A 20,805-nucleotide genomic window follows, 5' to 3' on the forward strand; every position below is an offset into this window, starting at 1 on the left:
CTGGGAGAACAGCTGTTTAGCCTTCAGCTGCTAGATTAAATAAAACTGGAGAGCTGAGATAGTTCTACATCCACTCTTGGTTGAAGGTCAGGGGCAAGCTGACTCTCATCCCACCTATTGCTCTACTGCTATTTGCAGTGGGCTAGCCAGGCTGGGCCTTTCATTCTCTAAGTAGTCTTCACTTTTACTAATCTCTGGCTGGTACACAACAGAGGGACAGTCTAGAATTTGGGCAATAACATTATGGTAAAAAAATTAATACTATTATAGAGGCTTTGCCCTAATAGTAGAACATGCCTCATTGATGTACGGCATGACATAATTTCCAACATGCACAGGAAGTACCAGGCAACTCTAGTTCTATCTTTGCATATTCAAACACATTTGCTACTGTATAGAAGCTGGTTACAACTCAGCACGCAGTAGCATAAGGAACGCAAATCTCTTAATGACACGTTTCCATGACAATTTTCGTAACACTATTCCTGGCAACTTGTACACATTTGCCTCATCTATGGCAGGGGGATAATAACTTTAAAGGAGTTCTGTGTTTTTAAGAGTTCCAGATCTTCCCCTTGCGTTTATTTTTCCACAGGCTTCTGTAAGGCATGAGTAGTCTAGCATAGTGGTCCCCAACCACCGGGCTGCGGCCTGGTGCCGGGCCGCGAAGGCCCTGGCACCGGGCCGCGGCTCCCTCTCCCCGCCCCCCCGCAGTAAAAAACTTCCCAGGCCGCAAGCTTGCAGCCTGGCAAGCTTCTTACTGTGGGAGTGGGGGAGAGGGAAGCAGGGCTGCGCACGTGCATTGGGCCACGTATGCGCGTATGTGCCATGCGTGGCCGAAATCGCGCATGTGCGGCACTTTCGCGCGTGCACGAATATGTGAAAGTGTCACGTGTGCGTGATTTTGGCTGCGCATGGTGCATACACGCATGCTCGGCCGCGCATGCACGGCATGCGCAGCCGGGCAATCACCCTCCCTGCTGCCTCTGATCCCCAGCCTCAAAAAGGTTGGAGACCACTGGTCTAGCAGATCAGTTCCAAATTAGAGCAGCTTTGCATATATGGTAACAACAGCATTCCTGTTAAAAATTCTATACCTCAGTCTTTGGCCTTTTCAGACTTTAATCCCCCACAGCAGCCTTTTCAATTTTTTTGACTGTGGAAGAACCCCTGAAATAATTTTTCAGACTTTGAGGGGCCCCAGAAGTTGTCTCAGTTGGCCACGCCTCCATGCCATGCTCTCCCCCAGAAGTGACATGTCATTTGAAGTGACATCACCAACCACATTAACAGGCAGGCTCAAGGAGAATTGAGGGGGGAGAGGCAGTAGGTGATTTAATGTGGAAGGAGGCATGCAGGCTCCACTCCCTCCCAGGCACAGAAACCATGAGAGAACTCATACTCGTGAGGGGGAGCAATGGAACTAGCTGGTTCTCTAACTTATGGCCGAGTCCATTAAGGCAGTGGTCCCCAACCTTCATCTGGTCGGGGACCGCCTCCGGGGGTGGGGGAGAGCCAGTGGCCCGGCTGCCGCAGTTGCTCATAAACGTGCATGCCCAATTGCTGCGCATGCGCGTTTTGGTCACCAGGTGGCGCAAACGTGCATGCGCGGCAGTTTCGCGCGTGCGTGTTAGCGTCGCTGGCACGCCAGCTGCCGTGCCGGCCTCTTTCCCCCCCTCTCGCTGCAGGGGGGGAGGCAGGCGCGGCCGTTGGCGGCCCGGTATGATGGCCTTTGCGGCCCGATAGCGGGCCACAGACCGGGGATTGGGGACCCATGCATTAAGGCAAGAGGGGAAAGGCTTTTCTCAAGTAGAGATCCCATGGACCCCTGGGGGTCCACACACACCCCTGGTTTGGAATCCCTGCCCCATAGAGCAGCACGGGATACACTCAGTTGCAATCACTGTGTTTTTCTGCTGCTGCTCTAATTGTGATTACAATGTGAAGTATGGTACAATACCTACAAAAAAGCAGAAAATAAAATAGCAATTTACTAGATAGGGGCTTATGATTTCATATATGATTTGTCTGCATGCCTTTTTACAAATTATAGGAGACAAGCTTGCTTTTTAGCTTCTTTCCCTGTACAGTTGAAGGCAAAACAGGTTCCTAATTACATCTATTTTTGTTGATTGGATTAATTTGCCCCTAAATTTGAAAACTCTTTGCATTTCCTGTGCTTAACCTCTCCACTGTGCTACACCTTGCAGTCAAACAGATGTTTTGATTTTTGTATGAGAAACTGAGGCATCTCCAAATACTCTGAGAGATAAAGGAAAACATTGGGAAGTGAAGAAATAAACAGGTTTTTGTTTCTTTTTCCATTAGTTTTTTTTTTACTGTTTAAATTTAAATCAGGAACTGAGTGGTCTAGTTAAGAAGGATAGTTGAAAATTCTCCTTGAGCACTCAGTGTTCAGCTGGGGACCAGAATACTCCTGAATTTACAACCTATGTCCAGATGAGTGAGACCATGGAAGAAATGGCAACTTCAGACTCGGTTTCATTACCTCCCACAACTGCCCAAACTCCATCCCTCCTTAGGCAAAATCCCAAATTAACTGGAATTTCCAAGACACACTTGGCAACCCTTCCCCTCCAGTTGTCTTAAAATTTCATATAGGCCCCCCCCCCCCGTATCAGTGTAAAATTCTGAAACCATGATGCCTCCACAACCAATTCAGAAGCTCTCATATATCTATTTCTCAAGTGGGCTCACCATGCAGGTGAAAAAACTTGTCGGGATGGCATCCAGGGATACAGTAGATGTTTCTATAAGCCTGGGACTTCAGAAAAATCTGAAAATAGAAAAAAAAGGGAGTTAAATCCTACAAAAATGTTTTGAACATCACTGATTTCTAAATGTTTAAGGTGATAAAAATACTTATCGGTTAAGGCTCTGTCTTTTGTTCATAAATCTAGTAACCTGTATCAATAGGAATTCCAGCTGAAATTTAATACACCTGAAATAATCTCCACAAAATATTAAATGCCAACATACTCCAAAAAGTATTTGATGCAGCAGAGTATGCTGAGGGAGTCATGTGACTGCTGTCACAGTTCATGAGAAATCTTATTCACATTGGCTTTTTGAATGGTACCCCAAGCTCCTAATTATGACCAATTGGAATGCTGTTCTGTCATTCCATTCAGAGTTCATCCTGCATTAGCAGCAGCCACAAAACCCTCTCAGCTTGTACTTCTGGTTTAGAATTCAGTGAATGAAGAATATTAATAACTAGCAGCTCCAAACTGATGATACGGTCATATGAGTTGGCTCGGATTCCGAATATTTTCTTCTAGAAGTCAATTATGGATTTCACAAATAATGAAAAGTTGCTACAGTAAACAGTGCTTCAGTAATAATATTTTTAGTAACCCAATTAGTAGCCATGAAGTACTTTACCTTTTTTTGTTTTTATTTCAAAGAATTTAAGAAAAGTTTTTTCATCCTATTCAAATTAAATATCTAATTTCTATAGTGTGCTATACTGTTTACTTCAATAATTAATATCCTGCACCAGCAAGTCCCACAGATTAATTATACATTTAATAAAATGTATTAGAAAATCCAGAGCTTTTACATTATTTATGAATATCTTAAGGGGCAATAGCTGGTATTGTGATGGTATCATGTATATTTAATGAAATATACTTCATATAACATTACATGCACTTCCCAAACTTTTTAGACCAATAAGCTGCTACCAAATCTCTCTTTTGTCATCACAGGTTCTCTGCTTTCATTATCTAGCTTTTTGAGTATCCTGAATAGCAATAGCAAGTCATTCCTCTTTCCGTTTTGCCATGGGAACAAAATATAAATGCACAGGGGAACAGCTACAGGAAGAGAATACAGCTGCCATGTTGCATCTTTCACAGTTCTGTGATTTCAATGCTGATATAAGGGCAGAGTCTCACATGGAACATCCAGGCCAAAGATCCAATAACACTTGTACTTCTTCAAAAGTCGCCATTACAGGAGATTAGAAGGAAGCTGATGGATTTTGAGCCAGTTTTTATTAGCTAGGATCAAGCCAAGTATCTAGAGACTCAATTTGAGGGAGAAATGCCATATATAAAAATAAAATATAATAAATATATATGTATAATAAAAGAATCCCGCAGTCCCCTTGTTTTAGTTGTTGCTTACACCATTATGAGGAAGAGCTCTCACTGACATACATACCCTTGTCTGGCAGAGAGCTTGAGCAACAAGGAACTAGGCAGAACAATTAGGAAGGAATCCCTACATGTTTAAGAACAGGATTTCAAACCTGATTGACACTCAGAGATGGGAGAGGGTGATTTACGTAATCTTTTCATCAAAATGTGAACCACCTTCTTTATTATTGTTTTATGTGAAACAGAATGTGGGTTAGTGGATGTATTTTGTATTTTCTACTTCCAGTGAGGCCCAAAAACATTGAACAAAAAATATATGGAAGTTTTTCTAATTGGACAAAGTTGCAAAAACTATTTGGATACACTCAGAAATCCAGATTTTGTGAATACTGTCAATATCTCAGTGGGAAAACACCCACTATAGCAACAATAAACCAGCCACTCCGCCTCCACATGCAGCCAGCTGGGTGACCCTGGGCTTGCCAAAGCACTGATAAAGCTGTTCTGACCGAGCAGTAACATTAGGGCTCTCTCAGCCTCACCACAGGGTATATGTTGTGGGGAGAGGAAAGAAGGCCATTGGTAAGCCACTTTGAAGCTCCTTCTGGTAGAGAAAAGCAGCATATAAGAACCAACCTTTGTTGTAATATACAACCTATAGACACAAGCCAACATGGTTATACCCCTTAACATCAGAACTTACATAGTCATAAAGCTTTCATACTTTAATTGACACCCCAAGACGGGGGCAGATGGGCAATTCAAATATTCATATTAAATTTAGAACAAGTTTTTCTCAGTAACAACGAACCAATATTCCTTTACTATACAGGTGATATTTACATTCTCAGAATACATGGGAAGGAAACCACAGAGTAATTTGCCAGGACCAGTTACATCCATTGTACCATCAATCAGCCTTAGGCTGAGTCCATGCACATTGACTTATTGTATATAGATTCAAGTGGGTAGCTGTGTTGGTCTGAAGCAGCATCATTTACAGAGATCGTAACAATAATTGGACATGCTCTGCCACTGGCTGCATGATGTTATCCCCTAGCCAGAAGAGATGACCCGGTGCTTGCACAAGGGATACCTTTACCTTTATATAATACATGTATATAAATTAATTTCCATTGATTTGGAAAACCCTCCCAAAAACCTTTACCTTTATGTCCTGATTACTTCAGTTGGAGATTTCCTGCTCCTCTGAGCACACTTCCCCCCTGCTCGCCTCCATAACAGATTAAATTAATGCAGAACAACAATTAGACAGTCAGATGTGACTCTCTCCTCTTTCTATACAAAGTTTGCATCTCTGTTAAGTAAAACTATTTCATTCTTTTAAGTAGTATGGTGCTTTACTTTCCTGCATATTTAAACTCTGTCAACATAACCATGGCCCATGCCTTTTCCATTATGGCTCTAGCTCTGTGCCTTGGGATCCCTGAAAAATTGGGGTGACTCCTTACTTCAGGAGGCACTTTATGCCCTGTCTGCCTACCAGGGCTTTTGAGGGGATCTGAGCAGCAGGTATCTTTCAAGGAGGAAGGGATTTGGGGGGGTTTCTATTTTATCTTTTATTGTGGATTTCTAACTATTATTGTAAGCCCTCTTGAATCAAGAGGAAAGGCAAAATATAATTTTTAAAATAATAAACAAACACATCTAAAACAAGGGGGAACATCTGATGATGTTAGAACTGGGATGAGTTTTTGGCTGCATCATCTTATCTTATCCGGGGAGGGCGGTATAGAAGTATGATAAATAAATAGGGCTTTTAATTGTATTAGTATTTTATGTCTGTTTTCATGTTTGTTTTAAGGGGTTTTATTGGAGGTTTATCCGGACATCGTAACCGGCCTCGAGCCTTCGAGGAGAGGTGGGCAATAAATTTAAATAATAAATAAAAATAACAACTTTTGGCAGACATTGTAAGATCTTTCAATAAGGCAAAGACAAAGAGATGGCTATTGAGGGCTTTTTACAAAAAGGCCAAGTTGGAATAACTACAGTTTTTCTCTATTAATTCCAATCCCCATTTGAAAACCTAGGAGGAAATTCTTTAAAGAAAGACCGCTCTCCTACTTGAAGAACCTGCTCACCAGTAGCAGCATCATACCATCCCACAAAGGCAATGAACTAGAAACCAAGGACTATAGACATATCAGGAGTCAGCTATAAATCTTTTATCTATTCTAGAAACACATGACTAGATTTAGTGGCATCAGCCGAGCTCTCAAATGCTCATTCACCTGTACCGCCTCCAATGTCATACATGCCATTAGCCATCACCAATGCCCTTGTGCTGTTTTCATCACACAAGCAGGTCAGACTTCATGCAAGAGAATGAATGGACACAAATTATATATGAAATATGTCAACAAAAAAGCAGACTATTTCTGTTGTTGTAGGGTTAACTTATATAACTTTGGACACAAAAGTGTCAACATTTGCATAATCTTTATACTTAACATATCTTCTCCAACCTAGTTTTCCTGCTCCCCTTTAGACACGTTTTTAAGGAGGCTATTTAATATAAACACTACATACGCAGTCATTTCCAATTCTTAAGGATGTTATATAAGCAATTGCCATTTGAAGAAGAGTTTGACATCTTGATTAAATAATGAACAGATCAAGTTTATGAGTCATAAAGTTACAAGCTAAGGGCCAATGAGAATTTTTAGGAGAGAGTGAGAATAATTCAGAAATCTTACCCAGCCATTTAAAATTCCCCTCCCAGGTTTCTATGAGCTCTCAGAGGCTTGAACAGGCTGACTTATCCCTCCTCTTTTCCCTCTTTCATTGCTTTTGGCAATCTTGGCCTCATGTACTGCATTCTGTCTTATCAGGCATGTCTTTTAAAGGGAATAGTTAGTCTATAACATTATTGTTGTTGTTGTTATTTTATTTTTGCATTTCTGTAGCATCCCCATGTCGGACAGTTGGCCTGGTTTTCCCTCCTTCATCACCATCAGTTGGCTGTAGTGATACAATAAAGGGCAAATGATTTTGAGTAAGAGCATAAGATCTGAATCAGACTAGTGAACCATCTAGTCCAGCACAGTGTTTATCACAGTGGCCAACTGGTTGCCCTGAAGGACCATACAAGCAAGACAAGCTGCTGCCTGTCAAGACTGGTACTCAGAGGCTTGCTGTCTCTGGAGATGGCGGCTGCCTCCAGTCACCATGGCTAGTGGCTGCTGATGTTTTTTAATCCACCACCCTTTTAAAGTTATCTATGCTTGTGGCCATCATCACCTCCACTGGCAGTGAATTGCACGGTTTAATTACTCATTGAGTACAGAGGTAGTTGTTTTTAGCTGCCCTGAAACTAGAAGAAGAAGAATTGGTTTTATACCCTGCTTTTATCTACCAGGAAGAGTCTCAAAGTGGCTTACAAACACCTTTCCCTTCATCTCCCCACAACAGGCACCTTATGAGGTAGGTGGGGCTAAGAGAGCTCTGATAGGACTGCTGAGACAAAACAGCACTATCAGGGCCATGGCAAGACCAAAGTCACCCAGCTGGCTGCATGTGGAGGAGCAGGGAATCAAACCTGGCTTGCCAGATTAGAAGCCACTGCTTTTTAACACTACACCATGCTGGCCCCAACAAATTCATTCAAAGTTCTAGTATTATGAGAGATGGAGAAAAAGATCTCTCTATCTACTTTCTCCATGCTATGCATAATTATTAGAAACCACAGTGGTCCCCAGCCTTTTTCGGGCTGGGGACCGGGGGGGGGGAGGGAGGCCCGGGGACTGGGGAGGGGAGGGAGGCACGGGAGCCGGTGGGGGCAAATGCGCATGCTCGCTGCGCCATGGGGGGGAGGGAGGCAAGGGCACTGGCGCTTGCTGCGCCAGTAGCGATCGGCGTTGCGGGGGGGAAGAGAGATGCACCCACTAGCACACCAGCACCCGCGCCTCCTTCCCCCCCCCCCCCACTGTGGCCCAGTACCAAGGGCTCCATGGAATATTACTGGTCTGCCGACCGGGGGTTGGAGAACACTGCTCTATTATGTTTCCCCTTAAGCCACTGCAACCTTTGCTTATGGGAAGAAGAAGAAGAAGAAGAAGAAGAAGAAGAAGAAGAAGAAGAAGAAGAAGAAGAAGAAGAAGAAGAAGAAGAAGAAGAAGAAGAAGAAGAAGAGTTGGTTCTTATATGCCACTTTTCTCTACCCAAAGGAGTCTCAAAGCGGCTTACAGTTGCCTTCCTTTTCCTCTCCCCACAACAGACACCCTGTGAGGTGGGTGAGGCTGAGAGAGCTCTGATATTACTGCTCAGTCAGAACAGCTTTATCAGGGCTGGGGCAAGCCCAAGGTCACCCAACTGGCTGCATGTGGATGAGGAGCAGGGATTCAAACCCAGCTCTCCAGATTAGAAGTCCGCACTCTTAACCACTACACAAAGCTGGCTCTCCTTTGTACTTTTATAATCTCTGGAGTATCCATTTTGAGATATGGTAACCAGAACTGCACACACTATTCCAAATCATAGTTTAAAACTAGGATTATATGGTTTATTACAATGTTACATTACACTGTTGGCTGTTTTATTTTGAGTCCCCTCCCTCATAATTCCTAGCATGGAGTTTGGCTTTCTCAACCCTGCTGGACATGGGTTTGACATTATCATCATTTTTACTACAACCCCAACAACTCTTTCAATCTCAGTCTCAGTCACACATAACACACATGAAACTGCCTTATACTAAATCAATTGGTCCATCAAGGTCAACATGTTCTACTCAGACTGGCAGCAGCTCTCCAAGGTCTCAGAAAGAGGTATTTCACATCAGAGCTAGAGGTGACAGCAATTGAACCTGGGACCTTTTGCATGCAAAACGGATGCTTTTCCACTGAGCTACAGCCACTACCCTGACCCTATTAGTATATATTTGAAGATAGGATTTTTCTTCCAATATTAATCCTTTTACACCTACTCGTATTGACTTTCATTTGCCACACTGTTGCCCACTCACCCAGTTTCGAGAGATCCTCTTCACAATCCACCATAGTTTTCAATCATCCAGAATAATTCAGTATACAGAATAATTCAGTATCATCTTTAAACTTGGCTACTATGCTCCTAACCACTATGCGCCTAACCACTACACCAGTTTGATGTAGTGGTTAGGAGTGCGGACTTCTAATCTGGCTCGCCGGGTTCGATTCTGCGCTCCCCCACATGCAGCCAGCTGGGTGACCTTGGGTTCGCCACAGTCCTGATAAAACTGTTCTGACCAAGCAGGAATATCAGGGCTCGCTCAGCCTCACCTACCGCACAGGGTGTCTGTCGTGGGGAGAGGAAAGGGAAGGTGATTGTAAGCTGCTTTGAGACTCCTTCGGGTAGGGAAAAGCGGCATATAAGAACCAACTCTTCTTCTTCTTCTTCTTCTTCTTCTTCTTCTTCTTCTTCTTCTTCTTCTTCTTCTTCTTCTTCTTCTTCTTCTTCTTCTTCTTCTTCTTCTTCTTCTTCTTCTTCTTCTTCTTCTTCTTCTTCTTCTTCTTCTTCTTCTTCTTCTTCTTCTTCTTCTTCTTCTTCTTCTTCTTCTTCTTCTTCTTCTTCTTCTTCTTCTTCTTCTTCTTCTTCTTCTTCTTCTTCTTCTTCTGGATTTTGTGGGCAACCTTCCATTGACATGAATGCTGAACTTAATACATTGTGGTCACTGTCCCCAACTGGTACAACCATCTTTACATTTTGTACCAATTCTCAAGCCCTGCTCAGGACCAAGTCCAGAATTGCTACACCTCTAGTTGGATCAGTGACCAACTGTACCAATGCACAGTCATTGCACATGTCTAAACAGCATGTTTCTGAGATATGACTCAAGCACATGTTTGCCCAATCAATGTGACGGTAGTTGAAGTCAGCCAGTATGATAACCTTCTCCCCTTTAGCTACTGAAGCAAATTTTTTTTTCTGGAGAACTGAAAATAGAACTCACTGATGCCTGACCAGTAAAACAATATTTACACAAAGAAAAGGGTCCATACTAAAGGAAGTAAATCATAAATATTAATATTTATTTTGAAAATGTCTATGCTACCTCTCTAGGGAAGCTGCCTAGGGCAGCACAGAAAATAAAACAGAATAAAAACATAAAACATGATTACAGTAATCAACCTGGATGTAATCACAGCATGGATCAGCATGGCCAGCTCTTTTCTCCCCCCCCCTTTTTTTTTTGCAGAAAGGCTGTCGCAGGTATATCATCAAAGCTGATAAAAGGTAGTACATGACACAGAGGAGATCTGAGTCATAGGCCAGGATCCAGTAGCACCCCCAAGCTGTAAAGCTACTCTTTCATGGTGACAGCAATCCCTTCAAGGACAGGCTAACTCTTGAATCCTCAAGCAGTTTCTTCATTGACTAACAGCATATTAGCTCATGAAATGAAATTCACTTTATTGGTCCTCATCCATTCTACTAACATCTCTAGGCACTTGTCCAGGACTTCCACAGCCCCATTTGGCTTAGCTGTCACGCAGAAACAGAGTTAGGTGTTATGCGCAGATTGGTGCCACATGCATATTGGTGTCACATTATTCTAATCCCATGATTATCTCTCCCAGTAGTCTCATGTATATGTTAAACAGCACACAGAACGAGAGAGATTCCTGTGAGAATCCACAGAATGACTGTCACACGGCTGAACAGCAGTCTGCCAGCACCAATTGTCCAGTCAAACAAGAATGGGACTATTGAAGCACAACCCCATTCTATTCCCAAAGCAGCCGTCCTCTCCAGAAGGTATTGAAAGCCCTTAAGATATCTAGGAGAATCAGCAGGGGTGCATCCTGGCAAAGATGACCAAGGGAGTCGGGCTGACAGGCACAGTTTCCATTACAAACCCCAGCTCTGAAGATAATCTGTCTCCTCTAAAGCCTCCTGGAACTGTGCAGCCTCCACCTTCTCAAGCATTTTGCTCCAATAAATAATTTTGGCCACTAGGCAGTAGTGGTTTAGCTCAGGGGAGTCCAAGGATGCTTTCTTCAGCATGGGATTCACAACAGCCTCATTCAAGACTGTCAGAACAACACTTTCCCGCACAGAGGCATTTATTACTTCCCTGTCCCATTGGATTAACTCAGCTCAACATGACACCAACAGCCATGTAGGAAGGAAAAACACTTTTAAGCAGATTGCCCACTTTCCCAGATCTCACCAGCAGAAAAGCATCCATATAACTAGGGCCAGACTGTACTCGGGTGGCATCCTGATACTGAACTGAACCACTTGTGGAATCTAAATTAGAATGAATGCAAGCAACATTATCTGCAGACTGCACCACATAAGAGTCACAGTAGACTTGGATGTTTTCTGGGTATACTCAGGGACCTGGGATAAGTGCCCTTTCAGAATGCAAAACCTCTGCTGGACAGTATTGTGTGGATGCAATGATGGAAGAAGAGAGCTCACTTTGACACCATCATAGTCACAGAGAGGGCACACTCATACTCACCTGTATGGTCACATTCACATCAAGTTTCCCTCCACTTGCACATCACCTGCCTGCTCACCAGCTGTGTCATCCTAACCTCCTTGGTGAACCAAGGGGAATTCTGGGCTCCACAAGAGCAAAGAGGACATTTAGGAACAACTGTGTCCACAACACAGGTAATCTCTAAATTCTACAGATCAATCAAGGCTGTAATAAAAGCACTCATAAGATGCCTGGAAATGCTTTCATGACATATCTGGAAATGCTCTGGACCCATCAACCACTGGAGGTTAGCCATCGTAACAGGCCTCCCCAGCCTTATGGTCATTCTGAGCATCTTTGAGTCTAAACTGTTGGGGAATGCAAAATCTGCAGTGTGCATGATTAAATGGAATATGAAAAATGTTCTAAGGTAAAGGTATCCCCTGTGCAAGCACCGAGTCATGTCTGACCCTTGGGGTGACGCCCTCTAGCGTTTTCATGGCAGACTCAATATGGGGTGGTTTGCCAGTGCCTTCCCCAGTCATTACCGTTTACCCCCCAGCAAGCTGGGTACTCATTTTACCGACCTCGGAAGGATGGAAGGCTGAGTCAACCTTGAGCCGGCTGCTGGGATTGAACTCCCAACCTCATGGGCAAAGCTTTCAGGCGGCTGCCTTACCACTCTGCGCCACAAGAGGCTCTTGAAAAATGTTCTACAGGGAGCATTAGAGTAGATATGTATTTAACACAGTTAGATTAGAAACTTTCTGATATTTTTCAAATATTCTCCTTCTCTGTCCTGATTGGTTCAACGGGGCCAATTCCGCACAAGCGGAAAAGGCCAAGAGGGGAGCCATATGGAAACAGGGCTGATCCCCACTTCTATATGACGCAACTGCAAGGGAGGCCCCCTCCTGGGCCAGCCACAGGTTGGGCCCTCAGTTGCCCCGGGCTAAAGAAACGTGGATTCTTCCAAGTTCCCTTCATCTCCTGCAGGGACCATGTGGCAGGTCCTCCCCACCCTATGGTGACACAGAGGGGGCAAAGAATACCCCAGTCAGCTTTGCCATGCTTTGCTGTGCCATGGGGCAGACCAGAGGATTCCTTTTTATTTTGCAGAAAGATGGGATTGCATGGAGCACAACCCCACATTCCTGCAAAATACACCCCCCCCCCTGCACACAGCGGAACTTTTCCACTGCTTCTTTGTTTCCTGGGGGGGGGGAGCATGACATTTCAGAGCTGGAGTGGATCCGGCACTGAAACCTGTGTCCCCTGTGAAAACAAACTGTGAAGCTTTATGCTCTGCAGTATCGCACCATCGCTGGATTCCTTCCTTCTCATTCTGCTCCACCACTGCATTCTGATACTAGAACAAACCAGTATGCATATTCACTTGTTCTTTCCTTTCTGCCCAATTTGCTGCCGGTACCAGTGAAAGCTGGCTTACCTGGATAAAAAGAAATTAAAACCTGTTGTTCATTGAGTGGTCTTCTATGCAGGCACACATTGGGACTGCATTTCAGGCTAGCCTGAAAAAATTCCAAAGCTCCCCTCCTCCATCTGGCACTTTCTCACCAAAATCATCAAATGATAAGTAAAAGGGGTTCTATTTCCCCAGTTCCCCCCATGATGCTGCTGGAGAGAAAAAAGTTACAGAGAGTCTACAGTAGGGCAGGAAGAAGGGATGTGTTCCTGCACAGAATGCCATTCAATGAATAACAGTGACTGCAACCCTATTTTCATCATGGCTTCTCTGCAGTCGCATACTAGAAGACTAGCAAGCTCACTGAGTGACTGGGTGGTGAAGCTCTCAAAGGAAGAGACAAAAGAGGACCACCTTCCCAACAGCTGTTTAGCATACTGATACTCTCCCAGAGTTGCTTTACAAAGGAAAAAGGAGCTCTGCAAATGTTTCAACCAAAATACATGCAAGAAGATGGCAAAGAAAAACTACCCTCTGTACCCAAGACTGAATGTGATAGCCTCTACCAACCCACACAGTCAGGGTGTGTGAGGATACTGACCAATCCTTGTTGAACCCTTAAAGACCAATACAAAGTAGCATTGGGTCCACAGCAGAGCAAAATCCAAGAAAAGTCACATTAAAGTAATGAAAGGAGTACACAGATGTTTGGCATCAGAAATTAGTATGAGCACAGTGTTATGAGTCATGGGTATTAAGAGACAATCCCTGGTAGGGGATCCTTGCCAGGGTATGAGACACCCTAACCTTGTGAACATAATGATGGAGGGAGCAGGTTAGAACTTATAATGTCCTAATTTTACATACTAGAAAAAAAAACATGCAAACATAACAGCAATAAATGAAGTTCTGGGAAAGTGCAAAAATTCAACCAGGGATTATACCTCTGTAATATCTTTAGAAATCCAATAATGAAGAGGAAAGTTCAGAGAATCTGTGTCCCCATCAGCAGCCAAAACATAATTAACAGCACAAGAAGCAAGATCCAAACCATGTTATAGCTTCAGTAGAGATTCTTTTCCGCTTAGAGGTGCAAGATCTGGTAGTGAAAGAGTCGCACTTGACACTCAGGAAAATCAGAGGCTACTGTTACAATGCAGGAAAAGAGCTAATCAAAAAAAGTTGCCAGCCAGAGTGAGAAAAAGCCAATCTGCACCATAACAACAAAAGCAATGAAGCAGGTCTAATGTGGCTGAAGGAAGGGCGGACAGCATGCACCATACATGAACCCTGTACAGTTTGCAGAGAAATCTGTTCAGCAAAAAGGCCAGGAGGGATGGAAACAGAAGGGAAAACATTACTTGCTGAGGGATTAGAAAGGCACTCCTCAGTGACACAATGTCCCGGTCAACAAAGGGGAAAAATATGAAAGGGCACGGAATGTCCCACAATGAGAAGCCATTGGCAGCCTCCATTCCTAGGGCAGAGGGAATTTCTGTAGGAAAGGTAGAGTGGTCTATGAATAAGGGAGTCAAACAAAAAGACTATAATGCACATAATTAGATGACCTGCACATATTCAGGTGCCCTCCTTAACATATAAGAACCATTCAAAATGACACCTTTTTTCTGTCCAGAGATTATTGTAATGTCCCTGTATGGCTGTGACTCAGTGGCAGAGCATCTGCTTTGCATATAGAAGTCGGTTGCCTTCCTCTGTACTTTTTTCAGCTCTGCAGTGTCCTTTTTGAATTACAGAGGCCAGACCTGGACACAGTATTCCCAATGGAACCCCATAGATCTATACATGAACATATGAAGCTGCCTTACACTGAATTAGACCCTTGGTCCATCAAAGTCAGACTAGCAGTCACCCTCCAGGGTCTCAGGCTGAAGTCCTTCACATCACCTATGATCTGATCTTTCTTACTGGAGATGCTGTCAAGAGGAAATGGTTGGCCACTGTGTGAGACAGGAGGCTAGACTAGATGGATTATTAGTCTGATCCAGCAGGGGTCTTCTTATGTTCCTATGTACTGAACTGAATAGTCTAATTAATGGAAAGACTGGTGACCTCATCTCAGTTGAGAGGTGGGGAAGATCTGAGGTCTGAGCCCACAAAATGGACATAGGTGAAAAAGAATTATTGGAAACCTGTGATGGTAAACAAACCAAAAAACCACAGCATTTTTACTTTCTTCTGTAGAGTAACTCATCATAGAGGATAAATGAATAAATTTAAAGGATTTTTGACTAGTCCAGTTACAAGAGACTTTTTCAGAAGATGCTAAGTATGGTACCTGGTATTTTATTCATTAAAAAAAATCTACGTGCACAGCACTGAGCACCATATTATTTGAAGGATCCTATGTTATTCCCCATAGAATCACTCCCCAACTAGACTAGAGAATTTAAAACTTCTCTGTGGCGCCACAGTAACAAACAGTGCATTTCTTTTCTGTACTAATTCCTAGCATGGACCACAGCAGTCTGAAAAGATTGGCTGGGATTAAAGGAACAAACTTGTCACATACACCACAGGTATAGGCTATGAGACACACATATATCTGAAGAAGTAGGTCAGACTGACAAAAGCTCATCTTAAAATAAATGTTAGTGTCACTGGGCCATTGTTTTATTATGTACAGAGACAAACTGTCTCTGCAGATGTTGGCCTCCATTTGGCCAATACTCTTTATACTCCATGATGGGATTAAAATGGCATGTCAAGTTCCCTTCAGAGGGGACAGTAAAAGGGCCAAATTGACCTGTTGATTAGCAACTAAAGGGGAAAGTACAGCAGAGACATTTCACTTCCCACCCAGAATAACAGTTTACTGTATTGGTAGATAGGAGGGCAATTTCGGTGCATCAATAACACTCAAACAACAGTCATAGTATTTATGGCATGAACCGGGCCACAGCGTTATTGGCAATTTTTTAATGAGCATAGACACACTTCTATCAAAATGGGGGCAGATCCTACTAATCACCCTTCCCCCGCTGCAGCCAGCAGACTATAGCGCCACGAGGAAGTAAACCATTAGCAGGCCTGGCTGTGGGGACAAATGACCATCTGCTCAAGCTCCCCTAACCATCAGGCCTGCTGGACCCCAGGAATGTAAGCCAAGAAAAGTCCCATGGGTGTCAACCTCTATTGGAACTCTTCCAGCTACACTGCCATGTGGGTTGGTGACTCCCCAGCCGGGGAATCACCCCCCATCACATGTGCCGTTTCTTAAGGAAGCTCCCCAAATGTACTGGGAAGTGCAGAGGACAGGACAGGGACCCCTATGCTAGCCTGCAGTACTAACAAAGAGCCCCCAGCCAATCTAATAGGCTTTACACCTGCCCAAATGGATTTGTACCTGCAAGCCCAAAAGATGCACATCCTGCACTTGAATTGCCTGGCCCTCTGTGTTTGGGTGGGATGATGCCACCAGCTCACTCAACCAGGAAGGCCCCAAAGAAGGCCAGTGGGAAGGCTGCCCTATATAGCACAGCTTCAAACTCCAAAGAACAACTATTGACAGTTGTACCAACAATTAAGATAGGGTGGCCTAGGTCACAAGCCCTAGGCTCCATCTGCCACCATCCCTCCAGTACCCTGCAGACCAGATAAAATGACCTGGGGTCCCACCAGCGGCGCAACTGGCAGAAGAAGGCAAGACCCGACAGGTGGACATTCACAGTCCTAGCATGGCAGTGTTCAGACCACAACATGGCCAAATAGTACAGCATGTCTTCCTCAGTCAGAGGAGCAGAAGGTAGGAGACCCGAGCGCAATCAAAATAACCAGTCACTACTGTCTTGTAGGCACATTGTATAGCCAGTGCCAGCAACCCGGTCAGGCCGTCATGGACGAAAAGTCTCCAAGGCTCCACAGTTCCACTTAAAAGTCCTCGGGGAATGAGTTCACTATAAGAGCCAAAGTCTTGAAGTGCTGTATTGACATCTGGACAATGTATCTGCGATGTTGTTCTCCTGCAATATGCTTAGCATTGAAACATATATTAGATTCCAAGCAGGCCCAAAGCAGCCACCGGACCAGGCGCATTACATGCTCAAAACTTGACACTTGCCTGTTAACCACATGGACTATGGCCAAATTGCTGCGCCAAAAAATAATTTTCCTATTCACAAACAAGTCCTGTCATATTACCACTGCTGTAATGATAGGAAAGCTCCCAAAAGGTCAAGTCCCTGAGGAGCCCTGATTGCTCCCACTCCCATGGCCAAGGGAGTCAAAAGGGGCAAGGCAACTCCTCTCCCACTGCAACCCTCTGCATCTGGTTCTGCAGGAAGGAAAGCAGCCACTGAAGGGATGTCCCCTATATCCCTATCCCGGCGAGGCACTGGGCCAAAAGCTTGTGGTTGACCACATCAAATGCGGCCAACATATCTAACATCACAAGAATGGCTGTATCACCTTTATCAAGCTGGCGTCGAACATTATCTGTCAGGGTGACCAGTACCTTCTCCATCACATGGTCAGGACAGAAGCCCAACTGGTATGGGTCAAGCATTGAAATTTCCTCCTAGCATGCCAGGAGCTAGTCTGCAGCAGCCCTTTCAACCACTTTGTCCAGAAACACATGATGTGATACTGGTAGATAGCTGGCTGAGTTCCACAGACCCACTGATGGTTTATTAAGTAGAGGATGGACCACTGCCTCCTTCAACAACTCAGGAAATCCCCGGAAATACCAACTATTGGTTTAGGTCTGAACAAATTTGCTGAACTTTTGAAAACAGCGAAACATACCTCCATAATTAACAATTATATATATATATATATATATAAAAAACAACTCAGGGAACTCCCCAGATGACAGGGAGAGATTAATAATATCCCTGAGTGAGTCCACAATCCACTTGCCTCCCCCTTTGGCAGCCAAGATGGACCTAGCAATTTTTCCACTTCAGTTAGTAAGAGTCATCTGAAACCATCAAATGTTAACTTCCAAAGGTGGCCAACAGGCCTCATCTGTATCAACCACGGCGAGAAGGTCCCAGCGGAATAACAAGAATTCATCCAAGCTTGCTAATGCCTCACAGCTAAGGTCCAATTTACTAAAGTTTTGGTGCCCCCCTCAAGGGTGGTAAGACATCAAACTACCTTAAATAATTGTGCTGGGCAAGAGCTCGTGGATGCAGTTTCCTCAGCAAAGAACTCATGCTTGGCCACTTTCACAGCCATCTCATATACCCTGATAAGCATACGATAAAATGTTATTTCCACTTTGTTGTGAGCTTTGCTTCACACTCGCTCTATCGTATCACTTCCCTCTTCCTCCCAAAGCTCCGTGGTATACCATGGGGCCTGTTTGAGGTGAGGGTGGAGAGGACATCTAGGGGCGATGTCGTCTATGGCTGCTGACAGGCGAGACTGCCAGTCCCCCACCAGCACCATCAAAGAGTCATCAAGAGACATCGGGTCCCATAGAGCAGGGGTAGTCAACCTGTGATAGTCCAGATGTTCATGGACTACAATTCCCATGAGCCCCTGCCAGCAAACACTGGCAGGGGCTCATGGGAACTGTAGTCCATGAACATCTGGAGGCCTACAGGTTGACTACCGCTGCCATAGAGCATTCTAGAATCCAATAAGATTCATAAGCCTCTGTGGGTGGGTTAAAATATGCCTGTTACCCAAACAGGGTAGGAGTAGAACCTTTAGCTGGGTCTGCAGGGAATAATTGTCTGACCATGGGATAACAGACATCACCATCAATTCCACATCCCAGTACTGACGATCATATTGATGGTGTGGCCAGCCTGATGGTTGGGACCGGTAACAAATTGAGAGAGCCCCAGTGTCATCATGGTTGACACCACGACTGAGCCATGACCTGATGGTATGTCCCCCAGGACTATAAGCCTAGAAAACTGCAGTGTCCAAGCAGCCACTGCCTCCAGCTGACTCAACAGGGTATCTGGCGGGGCATTGGGTGGGCGGTACACAAGCCAGATTGTCAAACCAATACTGACACACTCTACTTCAGAAATCACTGGCACTGGGAGAGTCCTGTAGGAGGAAGCTTCCTAGATAGGAATAACCACCCCACCCCCCTACTTGTTAATTTGTTTATATCAATGTTGAACAACCACTAAATCTGTGATTGGACTTTATAACAAAGCATTAGCAAGAGGGCTTGGAGCTGAGATCAATAGTGAATAAGGTCTGTCCCTGGAACTGAGGCAGTCCCAATGAACTGAGTGATAAAATGAACCTCAGCAGGCCTTAACTACTCTGTTGTCTCAAAACACAGCTAAGAACAGGAAACTCCACCCACTTAAGCCATTCTCCAAATATACAGGGCCTGAAGAGGTCCAAACAACTGCAACTAAAGGACACTCAACATTTGATAATACAAATTCCTTTATTTGACAAACAGTTACTGAGAATTGCAAGGTTGTGTTAACCCACACCAGCAAGGATTTCACACTGAAAGTGAGGGCAGCCAGGAAAGGGTTCCTTAAGTCAAGTATACCTAAACCTTCAAAGGAGCCACACCTCTAGGCTTCTGTTCCTATTGAAGAAAAGTCAGGGATCAGGGTGGGAGTCAGGCAGGCAGGTTGCAGCCAAAGCCTTTGAAAAGAGCTGTCCTGCATCACAGGCTCTATCAGGCAACATCTTCAGCTTTCTCCTCTACAAAGCTAAGGAGGCAAAATGTGCCTTTATTCAGGCTGGCACTAGAGTTGCCAGCCTCCAGGTGGTAGCTGGCAATTACCCACTAACACAATGGCTCTCCAGAGATCAATTCAACTGGAGCAAATGGCTGCTTTGGAAGGTAGATTATATGTCATTATACTCCACTGAAGTCATTCTGCTCCCCAAGCCCCACCCTCAGGCTCCACCCCCAAAATGTCCAGGCATTTCTCAAACTGGAGCTGGCAACCCTAGCTGACACACAGCTTTATGCCCTGTTGTTGGCCCTCCAGAGAAACTGGTTGGCCACTGTGTGACACAGGATGCCAGCCTATAGGTGGGACCTAGGTAACCCCTGTAATTACAGTTTATCTCCATTCTACAAATATCAGTTCCCCTGGAAAAAAATGCATACTTTGGAGAATAGACTCTGGCATTGTATGAGGACAATTCTGCAATTTCCACTGGGACACATTTTAGCAGTGCACCAGGTCCACATTTGAAATGTGTGCCAACAGGGGACACAGAGGCAGTGGGGGGGGGGAGAGTAAAGGAAGGTAGGATTATGTGAGAACGCAATCCCATCTTCCTGAAAAAAAAAAACATTGCTCCAGTCCACCCTTACAGGGTCATTTTTTTATCCCTTCCTGGCCTCTGTGGGATGGGAGGAATTGGGCCTAGAGGGCCCAGCTCTTCCCATCCACATAGGCCCCTGCCGGGCTAGGCCCTGCTGGCCCCCGCACCAAAAAAGGATTCTTCCGCATGCTCTTCACACTGGGCAACTAAAACCAAAATTTGCACCAGGTCTGGGAGGGAGCTGGCAGGCCTATGACATCATGTGGAATCGGGGATTAGCCTAACGTTGGCTTTTTTCACCCAAACGGAATCGGCCTGAAATCCATGTCCTCCCCAGGGTCCATCCACAAATCTCCAGAAGGTGGCAACTCTGTGCCCCTGCTAGTGGGCAGGAAGGACCTGACAATCCTAATGTGAGACAGGAAGATGGACTAGATTGACCATTGGTCTGATCCAGCAGGGCTCTTCTTATGTTCTTAGCCTAACATTCAGCAGCTATACTTACTGAATTCCTCATCATTACTTATTTCCCTATAAAAACACAGCAAAATAGAAGGCATATAGATGTAAGGAGAGAAACGCTAAACTAGGTGAAT

At 44.5% G+C, this 20,805-nt stretch overlaps 1 protein-coding gene across 21 annotated transcripts in view; it reads right to left on the reverse strand.

The window, feature by feature from the left end:
* MYT1L (myelin transcription factor 1 like) overlaps window positions 1–20,805 on the reverse strand; it is a 453,342-nt gene that overhangs the window by 201,750 nt on the left and 230,787 nt on the right. For all 21 annotated transcript variants that reach the window (XM_077309909.1, XM_077309937.1, XM_077309927.1 and 18 more), the window contains one exon: window positions 2,719–2,797. In XM_077309909.1, coding sequence (XP_077166024.1) covers window positions 2,719–2,721 — 3 coding nt within the window. In that variant the 5' untranslated portion in view covers window positions 2,722–2,797. The remainder of the gene's footprint in view (window positions 1–2,718; window positions 2,798–20,805) is intronic.

This window comes from Paroedura picta, chromosome 1 (assembly GCF_049243985.1).
Source record: "Paroedura picta isolate Pp20150507F chromosome 1, Ppicta_v3.0, whole genome shotgun sequence".
NCBI lineage: Eukaryota > Metazoa > Chordata > Lepidosauria > Squamata > Gekkonidae > Paroedura > Paroedura picta.